We start from the raw sequence: 17,297 nt of genomic DNA, 5'->3' as shown, positions 1-17,297 counted from the left end.
TGATACGTATTTTGGCTGAGATTTCAAAACAGTTCCTTCTCTGTGACAAATACAATCAAAACTATTCCACAGATAGAAAATGAAATTTCTTAAAGCACAGAAGATCAGGCCTTCATCCTATAGCTAGAAGCCCCACCCAGGGAAGAGAGAAGCTCATTTCTAATGAGTTCATGAAACCTTGTCTTTTTACAGATCATCCTCTTTAAGATTTAATAAATACTGTGGTCTGAAAAGTGTATTGTAATGAAAATTGTAACAGAGGAAAAAACAAGATTGAAAAAAAGGGAGAAACAGGAGAAAATCAGAACACGCCAACTTTAAAATCCATCCATCCATCCATCCATCCATCCATCCATCCATCCATCCATCCATCCATCCATCCATCCATCCATCCATCTCAAATAGCGCTATCTAGGCAGCAAATAAAGACCTGCGAGCTACTTTTGGAGAAAAAAAGAACTGCTTTCTTTCTCATAACATATAGGAAAAGTCAGTTTACATACATACATATAAACATATACACATATATCAGACCTAAAACACTACCATGCACTGAGGTTTGAAGTGAGTGTCTCTGACAAACACTTTTTCCAGTAAGGATGAGCTGCATGGCACAAGTTTTGGTTTTCTGGCTGTCTATACCTTGCAGCAACCTTAACATAATCATTGAAACTTCTGAGGATGTCAAAGTTGCAAGGAAAGGGCTGTCAAAGTATCCCAATTCAAGGATAAATCCCAATGTATAACTGAACACACAGTGATCCATGCTGCTGAGCAGATGGTCTGCTGTGCTGGGTTCCAGGGGGAGCTTTTTCAGGGCATCACTCACCAAGTGGCTTTACTGCTGGGAATAGCAAACTGACATAGCAAAGCTGTGGAGGGCCTGGCACTGTGGTCCAGCCAGACCTGAGCCAGACAAAGTTCCATTCTGCAGCCTGTCCAACTGAAAACTGAAATAAGTGTATGTGTTGCATTTACTGACAAGGCTACTGGGCATTTAATAGCTCAGGAGAGTAACATGTGCACTGAGGTTATGGAATACACCCAACACCTCAGGTTCCTCCTTAGTTGCACATTACAGAGAAAAGTTGGCTGTGAGAACATTTCTCCCTTTTGACACATGTGATTTCTGGGCTCTGTTCTGATTATAGACTGTTTATCCAAGCCTTGCTAATAAGGTGGCAGCAACAGATAAAATAGGAGACATAGGCCTGATTGCTGCCTTTGTATTGCATGTATTTCTGTCTGCAAATTACTGCCATCTCTCCTGATGGATCTCAAACTGTTCTCAGACTTCACAACTGAAGGCTCTGGATAAACAAAGATGATGATGTACTTACATCCACTAACTGAATTAGCTTATATCAATAACAGATCACACAAGATAGTCTATGTGCAAGAAATTCTATAACCTATGTAGTTTTTATATCATATGCACAAAACTGTTAAGAACCAAACATAATTTCAGATTCAAATACCATAATGTGCTTTTTGGTAATGAAATGGACTGACATTTCAGAGCAGTATTTTCACATGAAGTCCCTGACCTTTACTAAGCACAAAGACAGTATGTTACTGTAACACACAGTGCCACTGTAACATAAATCATTTTCAAAACAGGAATGGACTATACTTACCTTGGGTACAACATTTCTCATAAATAACATGACTTATTCAGTCATTCTTAGAAAACATCCTGAGGTTTTCTATTCTGGTCTGCAAAGAGCTATAGACTGAGCAAATACCTGGTTTGAAGTCCCTTTCAAGTCAGCACATGCAACAGTAAATGAACTCTTAGCAGGCTCACCGGGCAATAGCTCTGATGAAGTCCAGAGACACAGTGCACTTGTATCGTGGTCCATCGAGCTGGTCATTCTGGCCAACCATGGATAACAGCTGCAGGGTCACAAGAGAGGTGATCTATGGACAAGAGACACAAGTAAAGTTAGTAATTTTTGTTAACATGAACAGCAGTGGCCAATTTATTGTTGTGTTTGTTTTTGTTTTTTTTTCCATTTGGCATAATTTCCATTTTTCTCTGGAAAGTCACTTTCACTTGCTCATTGTTCACTTCCACATAGCTCTGCAGCTAGAAAACCCAGGAATCTACATACATCTTGCCATTACATTTTAGCACCAGCAGTGATAGACAAAGGCTAAACCCTCCATCCTTCATATCAAAAGTTATCCTGGAGTTTTGAACAGAGGAACAGGAATAATAGGTATGAGCTGAGCATTTTCCAAATCTCTGCCTGACAATCAGGAAGGACTAGGATTTTTTTTGCTTTATCCCTGAAGACCTCCCTTTGAACTTTTCTACTCAATGTTGGATATTCCTGTGCCAGATCATATCACATTTTGAACAGATGGATGTTTCACTCTACTCTAGATAAAAAGGAATTTGAAGGTTGGAAAGAAAAGGGTGGAAGATGGTATGTTAAAAAGAGCAGGGCCTGAGTTGAGAAAAATTTACCTACAAACACACATACAGTGTCTTGACAGAGCCATTGATTATTTTACCAAAATAGCAATGTACCAGTATACTTTTTCACTTTGCTCCTCCAGTGATGGCTGTGGCACCACTAAAGTGAAGTCATGGGGTGTCACCACTGGAAACAGCCATCCCATTCTGACTCAGTTAGGAAGAGACACTGTAGTGATTCCATTGTCTCCCCATCTCCTCCCAGATATCAGGGAAAGAAAGAAGTAAAAGCAGAAAAGAAAATTTTTCCTTGGCCTTTGCAATAGATACCACAGACAATTCAGGGCAATGAGGTTATATTCTGTGACAAAATGCTACCTTGGCTACAGTTTTCATTTTTAAAAATCCAGCCAACCATGACCTACTTCTGAGTAATGATAATAGGACAGTAAGGAATTCCTCGAGAATAATGTATTTCAGGAAAGAAAGTGTCAGTTCAAATGTTCAAGGAAGCACAATGCTATAAAAAGCATCAGAAAGTTGTTACAATAAAAAAAATACTCCTAACTCAGTAATAACCCCACTCTTTTGCTGGAAGTACACTTGGATTTCAAATTTGTGACAGTGCTTGTAGGAGGCAGGAATAATATATTAGAAAAAAATGATACCTACCTATAGAGAATAGAAAAAAATATAGTATCCAAGAATGAAATAATTGTTAACAGCCTGCACTTAACTTTCTTTCATATGCTATAAGACAACAATAGTTTGGATGCCAAAATTCTGAAAAGTCTTTGGAGTTTGTTTAAGGAATGCTGGTCTATGCATAGTCACAAAGACAAATTCCATTTACTTAACTCAGATATAAAAATTACATGGTTTATCAAATTTTAGCATTTACAAAATTAAAGAAAATTGAATTCAGTATATGGCAAATGGCTCAGATTCTAGAGCATTAATTCCTTTGCACATATCACTGGCTTGGGATAAACCTCAAACTTGTTAGGTTTTATATTCTTAAAATACTCCTGAGAGTACATTTTTCTCCATTCTCCATTCAACAAAATCCATATTCATTTTGGAGGAATCTGCTGTAACAATTGCACCCACGTGCATCAATACTGGCAAATCACTTCTGCAGGCACCTGCAGTCTCACATTCAGAAATCACCAGTGAAGGAATAGCAGGAGGGTCCCTTGAAGGTCCTTATGACCAGAGGAAAAGTCTGCACAGTCTGGAGATCCATCTCAGTTTTATGTGGGATGTAAAAGTGACCTTGCTGCTGCATTACAAATGCTCCAGCAATACTTCAACAAATTCTGCATTTTCTAACTAGCACCAAAAGCTCTGTGAGTATCACGAGGTCAGCAATGTAAAACTCCTTACTGAAGGCTGACTCAAGAAATCTGAACTAACATCAGCCTGGACACTAAGTTTCATTAATGTTTTGACTTAAGAAATTAACTCAAAGACTCAATATACAATATCACAAGATAAATAAGGAGTAGCTTTACTCTTTATGATCAGAGTAAAGAACTTACTCAGGAAACTGCAACCTTTTACTTATTTCTTTCACAACACTTAATAAATGTCATCACAAGGAAGCAAGTGCAGGAACAGCAAGTCCCCACTCTGAGACCACTTAAAAAGACAGCTGTAGAGAACACTGCCATTTTCAACTCATGCAGGCAAGAAACAGTTTTATCTCCAAAGAGGCTCAATAGAGGCAAAGGGAAACAACATCTATCTAGGGGGGGGGTGAGTAGGGACCAGCTATCCTACAGACAGCCAAATGTTAGGAGCTAAAATACCTAATTTGTTAGACTTTAGATTAGAATTCAACACGCAGTAGTTACAGATGCCTGGGCTGTGCATGGAGAAAGGCAGAGATCTCCTAAGGACAAGTCCAAAAGCCTGCCTGCTGAGGGGACAGCAGCCTGGGGCTTTGCTTGCACAGCTTTTTCAGGGGATTCAGGGAGAATCAAAACCAGCAATGGAGCTCAAAAAAGCAATGACTTCTAATTTTTTCTTGCTTTATACAATATAGCAGGAGTGTTCTGTAGCTGTCAGCCACAGAAATGGACAAGACACCTATTTTGTGCAATAAATTGATAGAAAAGACTGGATTGTGGTAGAAGTGGAATTATTAAGTTTCTCTAATATTCTGTGCTGAATCTAGACAAATAAATAAAAGATGACTGTCCTCACCAAACAGTTCAGAAGTCTTCCAGGACACAGAAGGTACAAATCCCTTCTGACACAAGAGGCTTGAGCACCTCTACTGAATGTCTGACAAATCACTGGGGTGGGAGCAAAGGAAGGAAGAAGAAAAAGCAAAAGCCATGTATGGTATTAAGTCTTCACCAGACCTCTCTTGCAGTCTGCTTCTGAAGATGAACTATTTTGCATAAAATTGCAATCTCTCTGGGCCTACCCAGGGCATGCTCCTGGTAAAGCAGGATACAGTGGAATGAACTGGGTTTAAGACAGCGTATTTGTAGCATAATTTTAAAATTCACCAATATTCACGTCTTGTCAGTACTTTAGTTCCAGGTATCACCTGTAACTTAAGCACTGAAAAACAATTACTACTTCAAAAGTTCAGGTACTACAAAACTTTGGAGGCAATATGTTCTTAAATTAAGACACATCAAAAGTTTGAAACACAGATGGGAAAAATATGAATGCAATGCCAAACTAATTGCACTTAGCCAAAAATACACCACTGCTTTTGAAATATTTTTAAGGGTTTTTTTTTTTAATATCATGGGTACAGTGGCTCCATTTCATTATCACAAAAGCTTGAGAAGAAACATCTGGCAAGAACAGACTAGGAACAAGCCAGAAAAACTGTGTGGGTGATATAAGAAAGAATATTTATTGAGAATCTTCATAACAAAAGAAATTATAGTTGGAAGAAAAATTCTAGAGTTATTTGTAAAATTGCTTAAATTGGTCATGATTTAATACTAGCAAAAATTAACAATTAAATGAAATTTTCTACAGGAATAACAAGAGAATCTGAAAAAAACCCCTTTCTGATCTGAAAGGTGTAGAGAAACGAGTTTTACCAACATGTTTAAAATAAGTGATGATGGAACTTGCTTTGAAATGTATTAGTGTGAGAAACCTGCTGCTGAAATCTTGGATCCAAGGTGAGAATAATCATACAAGCACAGCAGATAATTGTTCCCAGGAAGAAACGACCACTCAGATTGCTTCTGGAGATTCATTGGTCAAATATGGACATTGAAACCTCTGGAAAAAACAAGCAACCCACAAGTCATCCTTCAAGGCAGCTTTTTTCCTATCAGCCTGGACTAAGAGATGGGCCTTGCATCATTCCCCAAGCAGACACAAAGACTGGCTTTGTGAGCACATGGCTGTGTGGAAGTGACAAGGATTCCAGAAGGAAGGGCTGTCTGCTGAGAAAGGCCGGGCTCTTCCCGAGGATGTCCCAAGAAGCCAGAAAATATTCACTGAGGTGCAAAACATGAGCAGAATTAGAACCCATGACACAGGGAAACGCATGGTTAGCTGGGGTAAGCAATGACAGACTATCTAGGAAAGGGTCTGGACCAACAGTGGGACATATCTCAAATCCATAGGATAAAACTAAACAGAAAATGATGCTGTTTGGGGTGGAGGGGAAGCTGCTTCCTGAGAGATGTGACTGAAATCTCATGAAGTGTACATTTTAAACTGGACTGGAAAAATATTAACGAAAGGAGGAACAATTTCAAACTGGCAGAAGTATACTAAATGCTCTTCATCTCTACAGTTTATACTATTCAATTATCTTGCCCAAGATGTAAAATTAATTCTAACTCTTCAGTCTGGCTTACTGTCACACACAGATTCTGAACGTCAAACACGTCAAGAAATGAAGAACTTTCCGTATTCAGCTCTGTCAGACAAGGGCATTACATTCTTTCACAGTCACATGAATGGTGCTTTGCAGCACCATCATCCCACAGCTCTCAAAGCCTGTGCACTTGATCAAAACCTACCCCTGCCAGCAGCCACATCCAGCCAGGCACATGGAAAAACCTCTGCTAGGCACATGGCACTTGGAACACCCAATACCATTTACAAAACACATTTCAGTCAGAGTGACTGTGCAAAACCCTCCTGGAGTTAAATTCAATGACCCTAGTACAAATTGTGTGAGCATAAAAAAACCTGCTCAAAATTATTTCAATGAAAATTATAGCCAGAGTGTGCTCAAATGTCAGCCTTGTTTGAAAAGCCTGCACAGAAAGATAACCATAGAACATTACAACTACATATATTTAAGACAGTACCTGATAAAAATTGTTTTTATTAATAAAAATAAACCAACACTTGTTTGAATGCTTGCACAAAAGTATCAGGTTTTGATACTGAATTACATTTTGTGTGAGGCTTTTAATGCATAAAAAAAATACAACAGGGGGACACCCTTAAAGATTACTTGGAGCCTTCAAGCCTGCAGTTAAACATTTATTATGACATGCTTCAGCTAGGTATTTTACCTTTATCTCAGCTTAAAGCAATCCAACTCTATTTTTAAACTACATTAGGAACACAGTCAAAATGTTTCTGACTACAACAGAGGCACCAGAGCCCCAGCCTCAGTGCTGCCCCACAGACAGGGCCCTGTGCTCCTCCCTCTGGTGATACACACAGGTGGCAGTGCAGGATGGGATGGGGCAAACACACTGACCCAGCCTGCTTTGCAGTTTCTTTTATGAATGCTTGCATTTGATGTCTTTCTTTCTTTCTTCCAGATCAGTTTGGGTTTTTGAGTTGCTGTCACAGAAGTATTACCTCATTATTTTGTGTTGATTCACCAGGACCTTGATTTCATTTCATTCAAGGCAAATCTATGTGATTTACAGATTTAAACAAGTGACTCCATTTGCTTTTTCAAAGCTTCATCATATCAGCGATTCAGTCATTTGTTAAGACAGCCAAAACTTCCTTTACACAATCCAGAAGAAATGTTTATTTACCCTCAAGTACATGACCTTGAATTTCTTGCTGTTAAACCAACTCAGTTTGTATCATACTCACCACCTAAAAGTTTTTTGTGTCTCTTCAGAACAGAAATGTTTATTAAGCCCAGGGCATATAACATTGAATTTTACTAGAAAATTCTTCTGGTTTTTATTCTATAGGTCATTAGAACCACTTTCATATGATATTTTCTCCATTGTATAATCACTGCTCACCACCTCTTATTATACCAGGTCTTACCTTTTGTATCCCATTTACACAAAAGGATGCTTGACAAGAAACAGTGCCAATTTCATACACTTAATCAAGGAATAAACACATATTTTGCCTTTTTCCTTTCTCCCTCCTCTTTCTGTACCACTCCATTCTCTGCTTTCAGACCACAGAACACCTTTCTGCACACTAGAAGCTGCCTTCTCTCTAGGCCATTCTCCTGCAATTGGCCTCCCTTGTGGCTTTCCCTTCAATCTCAAGAGAAGCAAGTGTATTTTTCTATTTTGAGAAGACACTTCCTACCCTTGGCTCTATTCATATTTTAGAATACTTTCTCTTCAATTAGCAGTCTGTCTTCTAGGGTTTGTTTAGAGACTCTGACTAGCTGCAAATCTTGACTCATCAGTACAGCTTCCTTTCCCATTATCTCTACACCTCACATATTATCTTCCCAAAACTGCTATTTAAAGAAACAGAAACAAAACACACAATATTTTTTCTAAAAATACCATTGATTTTCTAAAATGGGGACACTGAATCAAGATCCAGGAATTATTCCAGCAAACCAAAAAGGCAATTCAAAAAAGTAAACAAGAAATCCAGAAGGAAGTATTCTTCATATAAAATTGTAGTTAATCTGTAACACACTTTGCCTCTGCAAAGTCAGTACAGTGGCAGAGAGTTTGGAGGAGTTTAGAAAGCTACTGAGCACATTCATGGAAGCAAATTAAACCATGGGCTGCTGAATGCAAATATCACCTCTGTGGCAGGCATTTAAGCCCCAGGTAATAAGAAGTTGTAACATATACAGACTATGCTCATCCTCTGCTTTCTAGTCTTAAATTTTCCCTGCTCATTTGATATTACTTAGAAGTAGTCAGACAGTTTTACAGTCTACGAAGTAAAACAGTGGGTAAGCCCATTTTGGGTCTGACTTAATGTGCCTGCTGTGATGCATTCATCAAAGATAAAGTACATCATCTGCATCTTCCACATCCTACCACTTTTTCCCCTTTTAACCTTCTCTTGGGCCTCTGCAAGGGCTCTCTCACTATCAGTTACTGTATTCTCCCCATACTTTGCAGTCTTTGTGAAAGCAAAAAACCCCACTTGATGAAAATCCAGCTTCCCCCGCCCATCTCCTGAAAACCTTCCCAAAAGCATTTGCACAGATTAGCCTTGCCCACTCATTGTTACAGTAACATCACTTTTTAAAAGCAGTTCAATAATTTATTCATTTGGGACCTAATATTAGAGGAATCTTTCAACGTGTTAATGAATTTGCTTTCTCTTCATTATTTTTATTCAATATAGAAATTAAGAAAAAGCTCCTTTTTTTTTTTCTCTCAGCACATTTACTTTAGCATTAATCAATCTGCCTAATAAGAAGGAAAATAAAAGGCAGTTCACAACACTCTTTGCCTCGCTCTGCTCATCAACTTTAAAAAGAAATATAAAAACTGTACAGAGTGATGCATGGATAAATCAGTATTTCTGAGTCAGTTCCCTCACTTTGAGGATCAATTAAAGTACTTCACAAAGGCATGAAAGGCATGCTAGAAATTTGCTTAATGTGGTATTTTCTAAAAGGACCAAATTATTTTCTGTACCTGAGGATTATTTGGAAATATTTTCTGAATTTTGTTAAGATCCTTGGAAGTGATGACAGGAGTTAATTTTGATACTCAAACCCAAGATCTGAATGCATCTGCAATCTGTTGAAGATGTGTACATCTAATTTACTCCATAACAACCAAGAAACACAACTCCTAAGTAAAAGGACTACAGACACAAGTTGGAGACAGCTAATTCAAAAGTACTCCCCCTTCTAGTTCATACTTCCAAAATCTAAGAAACCAAAGATGGTAACAGATGGTCAAAGGAACACTTGGGGAATGACTTTTACAGTTAATTTGATTACTTAAGCCAGGTAGCCTCACAAAGTGGACATTAGACCAAGGCTGGCTATTTTTCAAGGCACAGGCAATAGCCAACAGAAGTATCCCTCTATCATATCTTCATTCATTTTTGCATCAAAGGTCTCAGGTTCCAGGCAGGCTTTTTTACAAGATAAGGAAAGCAACACAAAGACTGTTTTCCAGAAGCAAATCTTCATGCCACTGACCATACAATTTTAATTCCCCAAATCTAGAAAATTTTGCCTCCCCTCCTCCTTCATTTATTGCATCTGTCCCACAATGGCCACGTTTCTAGATATTGCAAGTCAAGTTCAATTAAGACCAGGAAAGCAGTAATGTTAGAAATACTACCTGGTACCTGTGATACTGATAGGATTTGATATATTTACAGAAGGCTCCTAAATTTTTAATGCTATTTCAGTAAATTATAGAACTGTGCACACAGTTACCAGCCTTTTACTGCTATATGAAGAAGTTGTGTTTGTAAATACAGATTTGCATTAAAAAATGATTCAAGCAATTAGGATTTCAAACCTGTCCTGAGGATAAAAATCAGTCTTTTGTATTTGGCAAGAGCAGACATAATGAAATTAAAAGAGATTGCTCACAATCAGACATTTGGGAGTATCTCTAAAGTAAATTACCTAGCTTTCTGCAAGAAAAAAAAGATATTCAGTGTGTCTTCACTACAGTATATTTTTGGATGATTATGATAATTAAGTGTTTAAAGAGTATTGATCCAAATATTATATAAAGAAACCGGATATTAAGAATTCTTTAATTAAAATAACCACTCCAGGAATATTTGACCCAAATACTTCTGAAATACAGATCTCAGGCATTTCAACCACAAGAACAGAAAAATGGTAAAATACACTGTAGTCCCAAATGGGAGTTTGCTCTGAAAAATAACAATTTAAAAATACATTGATTTTAAATCTTGAGATTGTGAAAACAGAGACACTCCACAGTAGCATGCTGCTTCTCAACTACTCACAAGATGCACTGCAGAAGACTGCAATCAACTCCACATTCACATTCACTGTGACTAGATAAACTGCAAATTTTATTGGTTCTGTAACAGGAAAAAATAGTAACAAAAACAAAAAATAAAACCAACTTGTATCAATGGCTTAAGAGTGTAAGTACAGCATATTGGTACAAAACAAAGATTCTCCCTGGCCCAATCCGCTGCCTCTTGAAAGTACCAGCAAAGGGTGCTCAGGGAAATGTGTAATAAAACTCTAAGGAAGAAAAATTTCCTGATATACTGGGTCCTAGTGTTCTCAACTTCAGAGACTTCAGTAATTAGGTATAAAATTGTTCACACTTAGGGATCTGACCTGTTGAAACGTGAAATTTCGTGCTACTCTTGTATTGTCAAACTGGAGCTAAGAAGATTGCTGATTTGTAACATTAATGCACTCATCAACACATTGAGGAAAAATTTATTATAAGGCTGCATGTCAAGAGATTAGAAATAACAAAACTGCCTAGCTCTCAGCAATATATGGCAGTGAGTCATATTAGGTTTTATGCCATCCAACAGAGGAAAAGAAAAAACTCCAAACACCTGATTTATTTTTCTAAAAAACAGTAATTAGAATTTTATTTGATAAGGGATGTCAGAGCCTTGATAAGGGATGTCAGAGCCTAGATGAACCAAGAGTTACAAAGTTCTGGTACAACAGCAACTGAGAGGAACCCTTCCCTAACAAAATCAGGACATTTAAATTTAACATATTCCTGTACTTTTGCTTACAGGCACCCTCCTTAAGGAGAACAGAATAAGCACCAAGGATGAATGGAAATTTCAGTTCCAGGCTGGCTAAGTGTCACCATGCAGCACAAGGGAAGAGAGGACTCCTGAAAGTCACTCTGTGCTGGTAGGAAATGGATGGATCTAACTGGAATCTTCCCTCTCTGAGCTTGCCAGGAAACCAAATAGCCTCATGGAGAATATTCTACTCTTAATCAGCAAATCTAAAGAAAGCATTTGGTTCCCACCAGAAGGAAGAGAAAGGCCAGGATGAAGACTGTCATTCAAGAAGCCCTCTAGATACCTGAAAACAAATAAAACAAGCCCTATTGTAACAGCAGATAGTGATGGCTGTAATCTACAGAGAGAAGTGTTGTTTTCATTAAAGAAATGTACAAGTTTAGATGTGCTACAATAGAGGCTATAAATTCATAACATCCATTTCTAGAGAAAGCAAAGCTTTCAGCCAACCATGAATTGAAAAGTCATAAAATATTAAAAATCTACGTTCAATGACCCATTAAATAGGTTGGATTCAACTTCAAAAGATATAAATATCCTTTTATCCCTTGCACAGATAACATACAAAGTGGTCAAAACTACCAGTTTTACATCTCTTATTCAGTTATACTTGGTTTTATCAGATAAAGAGCATGAAATATCATCTGTCAGCATGAAACATCATCTGTCAGCAATTAACTGTAAATCAAAAAACCATGTTCTTCTAACACAACACTAGTTTTTTATACAGTTTCTGTCACCCTTTAAAGCAACTGTGAAATTCTACTAGTTATGCCATGCAGCACTTAGCTTCTCTAACCTGGAAAAAACCCAGTTTCTGACACTCCTGTCTGGCAAGCACATGTGCTGGGTAAAAAGCCAACCAAGGCAACCAAAGAACTAGTGAACCAGTATGCTGCCACACCCACCAACAAGGCAGGTCAATGGATTAGACAAAGGATATGTGGGAAGGGAACAGCTGCTAAAGGAAAACATTTCTTAGTAACAGAATGAAGCCAATTAATATTTCTCCCACCTTTATAGCAATCAAGGATAATTCTGTCTATTTAGATAGACAGAAACATTCAAAGACACAACCACTCCTAAGAGTCCTAAAAGCATCTTGCTATATATATAATGTGTTAAAATTTGTGTAGTTAGCAAACATTCACTATAGTGCTCCTACACAACTGCAAATCATTTATAGGGTGGACTGTAAAATAGTGACATGCTGCACAAAGCAATTTGCACATCATTCAGGAGTGGAGTGGGGAAGGTATGTGGTGACAGCACCTACATGGTTGGTGGCTACAGCAATTTCTGGGGCAGAAAACACTACAAGGAGTTCAGCAGGGACTTCCCAGAGTCAGGGAAACCCAAGAGAGAGCAGCTTTTGTGAGGGAGGCCGACATGGGAAGGGCGATGCCAGAGCACCAGAGGGAGATTTGAAGGGCTCTAGGGAGCACAAGTGACCAGGAGCACAGTGAGAAGGGTGGGCAAACAGGACAGACAGGATGTGGCAGGGCAGTTTGTACAGCATTCCCTGTAGGCAGATGTGTAGGAGAGTGCAGCCACCTTCCTGGCTGCTCAGTCTCAGTGGGGACCTTTTCACTCCCTACAACTGCCAGAAAGCAGTGTGAAGCCATGAGGGGATTGACCTCTTCTCCCAGGCAGCCAGGCAGAGGACAAGAGGAAATGTACTCACATTGCACCAGGGGGGAGGTTCAGGCTGGACATCAAGAATAATTTCTTCACTGAAAAGGTGGTCAGCCATTGGCACAGGCTGGCCAGGGAGGTGTTTGAGTCACTAGCCCTGGAAGTGTTCAAGAAATGACTGGACATGGCACTTAGTGCTATGGTTTAGCTGTCCTGGTGGTGCTCAGTCAAAGCTTGGGCTTGATGAGCTTGAAGGTCTTTTTCAAGTTTAATGAATCTATGGTTTGAAAAGCATAGAAGAACCTCCACAAGATATCCTATGTAAGTTTCAGTGGAATACAGTGCAGTCAAGGAACAACTGCTCCCATGACTAATTAACTCATCTCTTTTCGGAGTTGATAGCTGTGATAGCCACTCTATTTTGTGAATAATCATTGTGTCAAGACTTTTCAACAATACTCAGTAATTATAAATCTGACTTTTTGAATATTAAAATTAAATCAGTTTAAAATGGATTAATACCTCAAAAATACTATACTGATCACCAAACTGAAAAATCCATACAAGAGATCAACAGAAAGGTGTGAAAAAACAGGACAGAATCAAGCAAGCAATGAAGTCTTTTGATCTCAAAAGATTAAAAAGTCACCTCCATACTAAAATGCCTACTGTAGTGAGAAAATACAGGAGAAAAAACTGAACAAAGAGAAGCAGTTATGATTGCCAAAGACACTATTAGGGTCTGATGAAAAGCTACCTGTCATTCCAATCAACTGCTCTATCCAAACATTTTCCCACCTCTTGGAAGCCCTGCACATAGGCTTTACATAACAGGCAAGCAGCTCCCATGGTTATCCTCTGGAGTCTCTTCAGAAAGCAGAGACAGAGTAGTGCTCAAGGATATTTTAAAGTGTCCATTGCAGAATCTGTGTTGCAGTCAGTAAGCATTAAAAACCCACCCCATCAAAGAAGCAGCTGGTCAGGAAGTGGTGCTATCAGTCTGCTACTCCTCAGTAAGAGAAGCACAAGCAGCAGAGACCAAAATATTATGTAGGGTATGCTCTGGTTCTAACACTCACCCTGGGCACCTGCCCCTCTGCCACTGAAGGCCCAAACCCACTTTTTATGAAGTTCTCAGCACATCTTGTCCAAGGTGACACAGCAGCACAGGCAAGGTGTCACTGCCAGGAGCTGGTTATTGGGTCAGGACATGCAGACCATTCCTCTGAGCTGCTGGGCAGTCTGCATCTGCCTGATGGCTGAGTTCAATTTTACAACCAGATCTTGCACATCTTGTCCTGCAGAAGCACTACATACTGTTAAAAGCTGACTAAATTTATCTGGAAAGTGCACCAAAACTTGGTCATCTCAAGAAAATTTTAAGACACAATTCTGCACTTAAAAATACAGAAAAGAAAAAGGTTCCATACAAAGACTTTTCTGACTCTAAAACTGTTCTCATTTATTTTATAACAGAGAAATTGTGCAATATAAATGTTACCATGGTAACAACTCACTTTATTGAACAAGAGAGAAAATAATTATCCCAAACCTGCATATCATGCAAGCACATGCAGTAGATTTAGTGCTGCCCTTTTTTCCCCTCGCTATTTTTCTTCTGGCAAAGAGAAACAGATTTTAAATTTATACCTTATAGCAAGCCAGGCATCATTTTGCCTGTCCCTCCCACTTCTTTGTATATTTTACACCTCTTGAGTGCATGATGTGAAGGACCCACTTACTTAGAAAACGAAAAAGGGATTAATGAATCAGAAATGCTCTTCCCCCTCCTGAGTGAAGTACAGAAGACTCCTATGTAAATGCTTCACGCATTTAAAAAAAATGAAGCCCTAAGGCAAGCACGGCACATGCTTAGTATTCACTCAGTATACTTAAACAGGAACCCTTAGTTTATAGAAAACCAAACCTTATTCACCTCCAAACATAAATTAAACCTGATTTTACTACTCTGTCTAAATATTTCTTGTGATACTGTATTTGTAAACATATATTTATATTTTATATACAAGGGACAACAATATTTTCTGAAGACCTGCATGGATTTAGCCATACAAATCCAATTAATCTCAATAGAACTTGTATGGCTAAATCCCTGTGCTCAGCTTTGACATTTTAGAAGCAGTGGGGGAGGTTTTTCAAGGAGTGAATATGTATTATACAAAACTTAGTTTTCTCAGAAATAAAATACCATGTAGATACTTAAAAATATCAACAAACATTTATGGGATTCTGTTAAGAAAATCACATTCTTAGGAAAGCAGGCAAGGATTTCCACAAAACTCTTATTTTACAAAAAGTAACAGTATTATCCTGCAGCCTGTGAGATAAAACTAATCACATGTACATATTAGTTGGATAAATTATTCTTATTTTACCTCCAGTTTTGATCTTTTTATTTCATTTGCAGTGCATCTGCCTGTCTCATATGAAATGTTAAAGAATGAATTTAATCTAGTGTTCACAGTTGGAGGATGCGTTTGGGATGCATAAAATTCACGTTTTTAAAAGATCACTTTAAAGAAGTGACTTAGAAGTGCTGTTTAGAAAGACAATCTTGTCACCACCTTCCTCACTTTTTTTTTTTTTTGGTTTATTTGCAGTCCTAAACAACTTAGAGAGTTTAAGTGTAGAAACAAAACTACACTCAACCAATTTCAGCAATGAAGAGTGCAGCTAATTTTGGCTATCTCTTAGAAGATATTTTCAGGTACTAGAAACAATTTAAGCGTATACACATTAATGCACACACACAATACATGCTGTGCAAAATCTTAAGTCACTAAGCTGTCTTTTTCATGGAACTGGAACTCTCCAAATCATCCAAAAATAACTTATCTTGGCAGAGAATTCTTTCTGAAACATAGGCTTCAATGGCATGTCCTTCATAAACACACACACACACACACCTATTCTACTGAGTATATTGAATACCTCCCTATGAAGCTCTAACATAAAAACCCTAATATATAAAAATATATAAATATAATTCCAGTAATTGAACGGGTAAAACCTAGAATTTCATATAAAGAAGGCTGCTCTTAGGTGCCTTCTCCCTTCCCCTAAAGCCCTCAACAATCAGTACCAAGATTTCAGTTCCTAAACCAAATACTACTGGAGATGTATGTTTCCCATACAGCAGTTGAACAGTTAAATCCCAAGAGTCTTACAACAGCAGAAGTGATATAAATAATGTCTCCTTTTACAATAACTTAGATTTTTCACTTGCCAGTAGTTTTTGTATGGAAAACCTTTCTTTTTCCAGTTTGAGTATAAATCATACAGATGCAGTGGAGAAATTTTTTGTTTGTTTTTTTGTTAAAGAAGAAAAAGTGACCAAATTTTGGAATTAGCTGGACATATAAAGTATTAAACAAGCCACTTAATGATTAGGACAAATTCTGCCAATATAAGCCATCATGCTGCTGATTATTCTTCCTGTACATGAAGTGCCAGTTCACACATGTTAGTTGAAATGTTTTATTTAAAGCTTGTTGTATTTCAAATGAATAATGATAGTTGCAGTACTGCGTCCTGAAATCACAATTTTTGCCTAAAATGCATGATAAAAGTTACTACTTCATGAAAAGCTAAAGCTTTTAAAAACAGAAACATTGCTAAATGCTTCTGCTAAACTTTGCTAAAGCAACATTTTTCTATAATGGTGTGTTCTGAAAGCCTTATGACTGCACTTGAAACAAGTTCTTAAAAGCAACAGCAAGTTACAAAGAAATATACATTATCAATTGAGACAGTACCTGACATAAGACCCTCTCTGGCCAGAAGCCCTCCTCAGAGCCTTCCATGAATCTTGTTTTATTAAAAAACTGTGTATTTCAGTGTACAAAAGTTCAGTATTGTAAAACTGTTTAGCTTAATTAAACATATGTGATAAAATCTTTAATCTTTAATATACTAAAATATGAAATTTTTTTTGTGATAAAGACTTCTATTCATAAGCCTTTCCCCATGCAAAAACCTCAAACACCCTCTGTTCACGTCCCTTACAACCTCAGCTTTTCCCTGTCCCTCACAACTCAGAATCACAGCATGGCTGAGGTGGCAGGGATCTCTGGAGGCCATCTGGTCCAACCTCCTGCTCAAGCAGGGCCATCTCAACCATCAGAACCATGCCCAGACAGCTTTTGAGCATCTCTGAGGATGGAGATTTCACCACCATTCTGGGCAACCTGTGGCAGCACTCAAGTCACCCTCACAGTAAGAAGCATTTCCTGATGCTCCTCCTGTGTTTCAGTTTGTGCCCATTGCCTTGGAGTAGAGCTGCAGCTCCTGGCTGTGGCTCATTACGTCC

General features: G+C 38.2%; 1 protein-coding gene across 1 annotated transcript in view; it reads right to left on the bottom strand.

Moving 5' to 3' along the window:
* ORC5 (origin recognition complex subunit 5) overlaps positions 1 to 17,297 on the bottom strand; it is a 66,706-nt gene that overhangs the window by 6,708 nt on the left and 42,701 nt on the right. Inside the window, exon 15 of the mRNA XM_058023219.1 lies at positions 1,808 to 1,920. Within this exon, the coding sequence (XP_057879202.1) occupies positions 1,808 to 1,920 (113 nt within the window). The remainder of the gene's footprint in view (positions 1 to 1,807; positions 1,921 to 17,297) is intronic.

This window comes from Melospiza georgiana, chromosome 4 (assembly GCF_028018845.1).
Source record: "Melospiza georgiana isolate bMelGeo1 chromosome 4, bMelGeo1.pri, whole genome shotgun sequence".
Classification (NCBI taxonomy): Eukaryota; Metazoa; Chordata; class Aves; order Passeriformes; family Passerellidae; genus Melospiza; species Melospiza georgiana.
The sequence above is the reverse complement of the archived record's forward strand: the minus strand, read 5'-3'. Positions and strand labels throughout refer to the sequence as shown.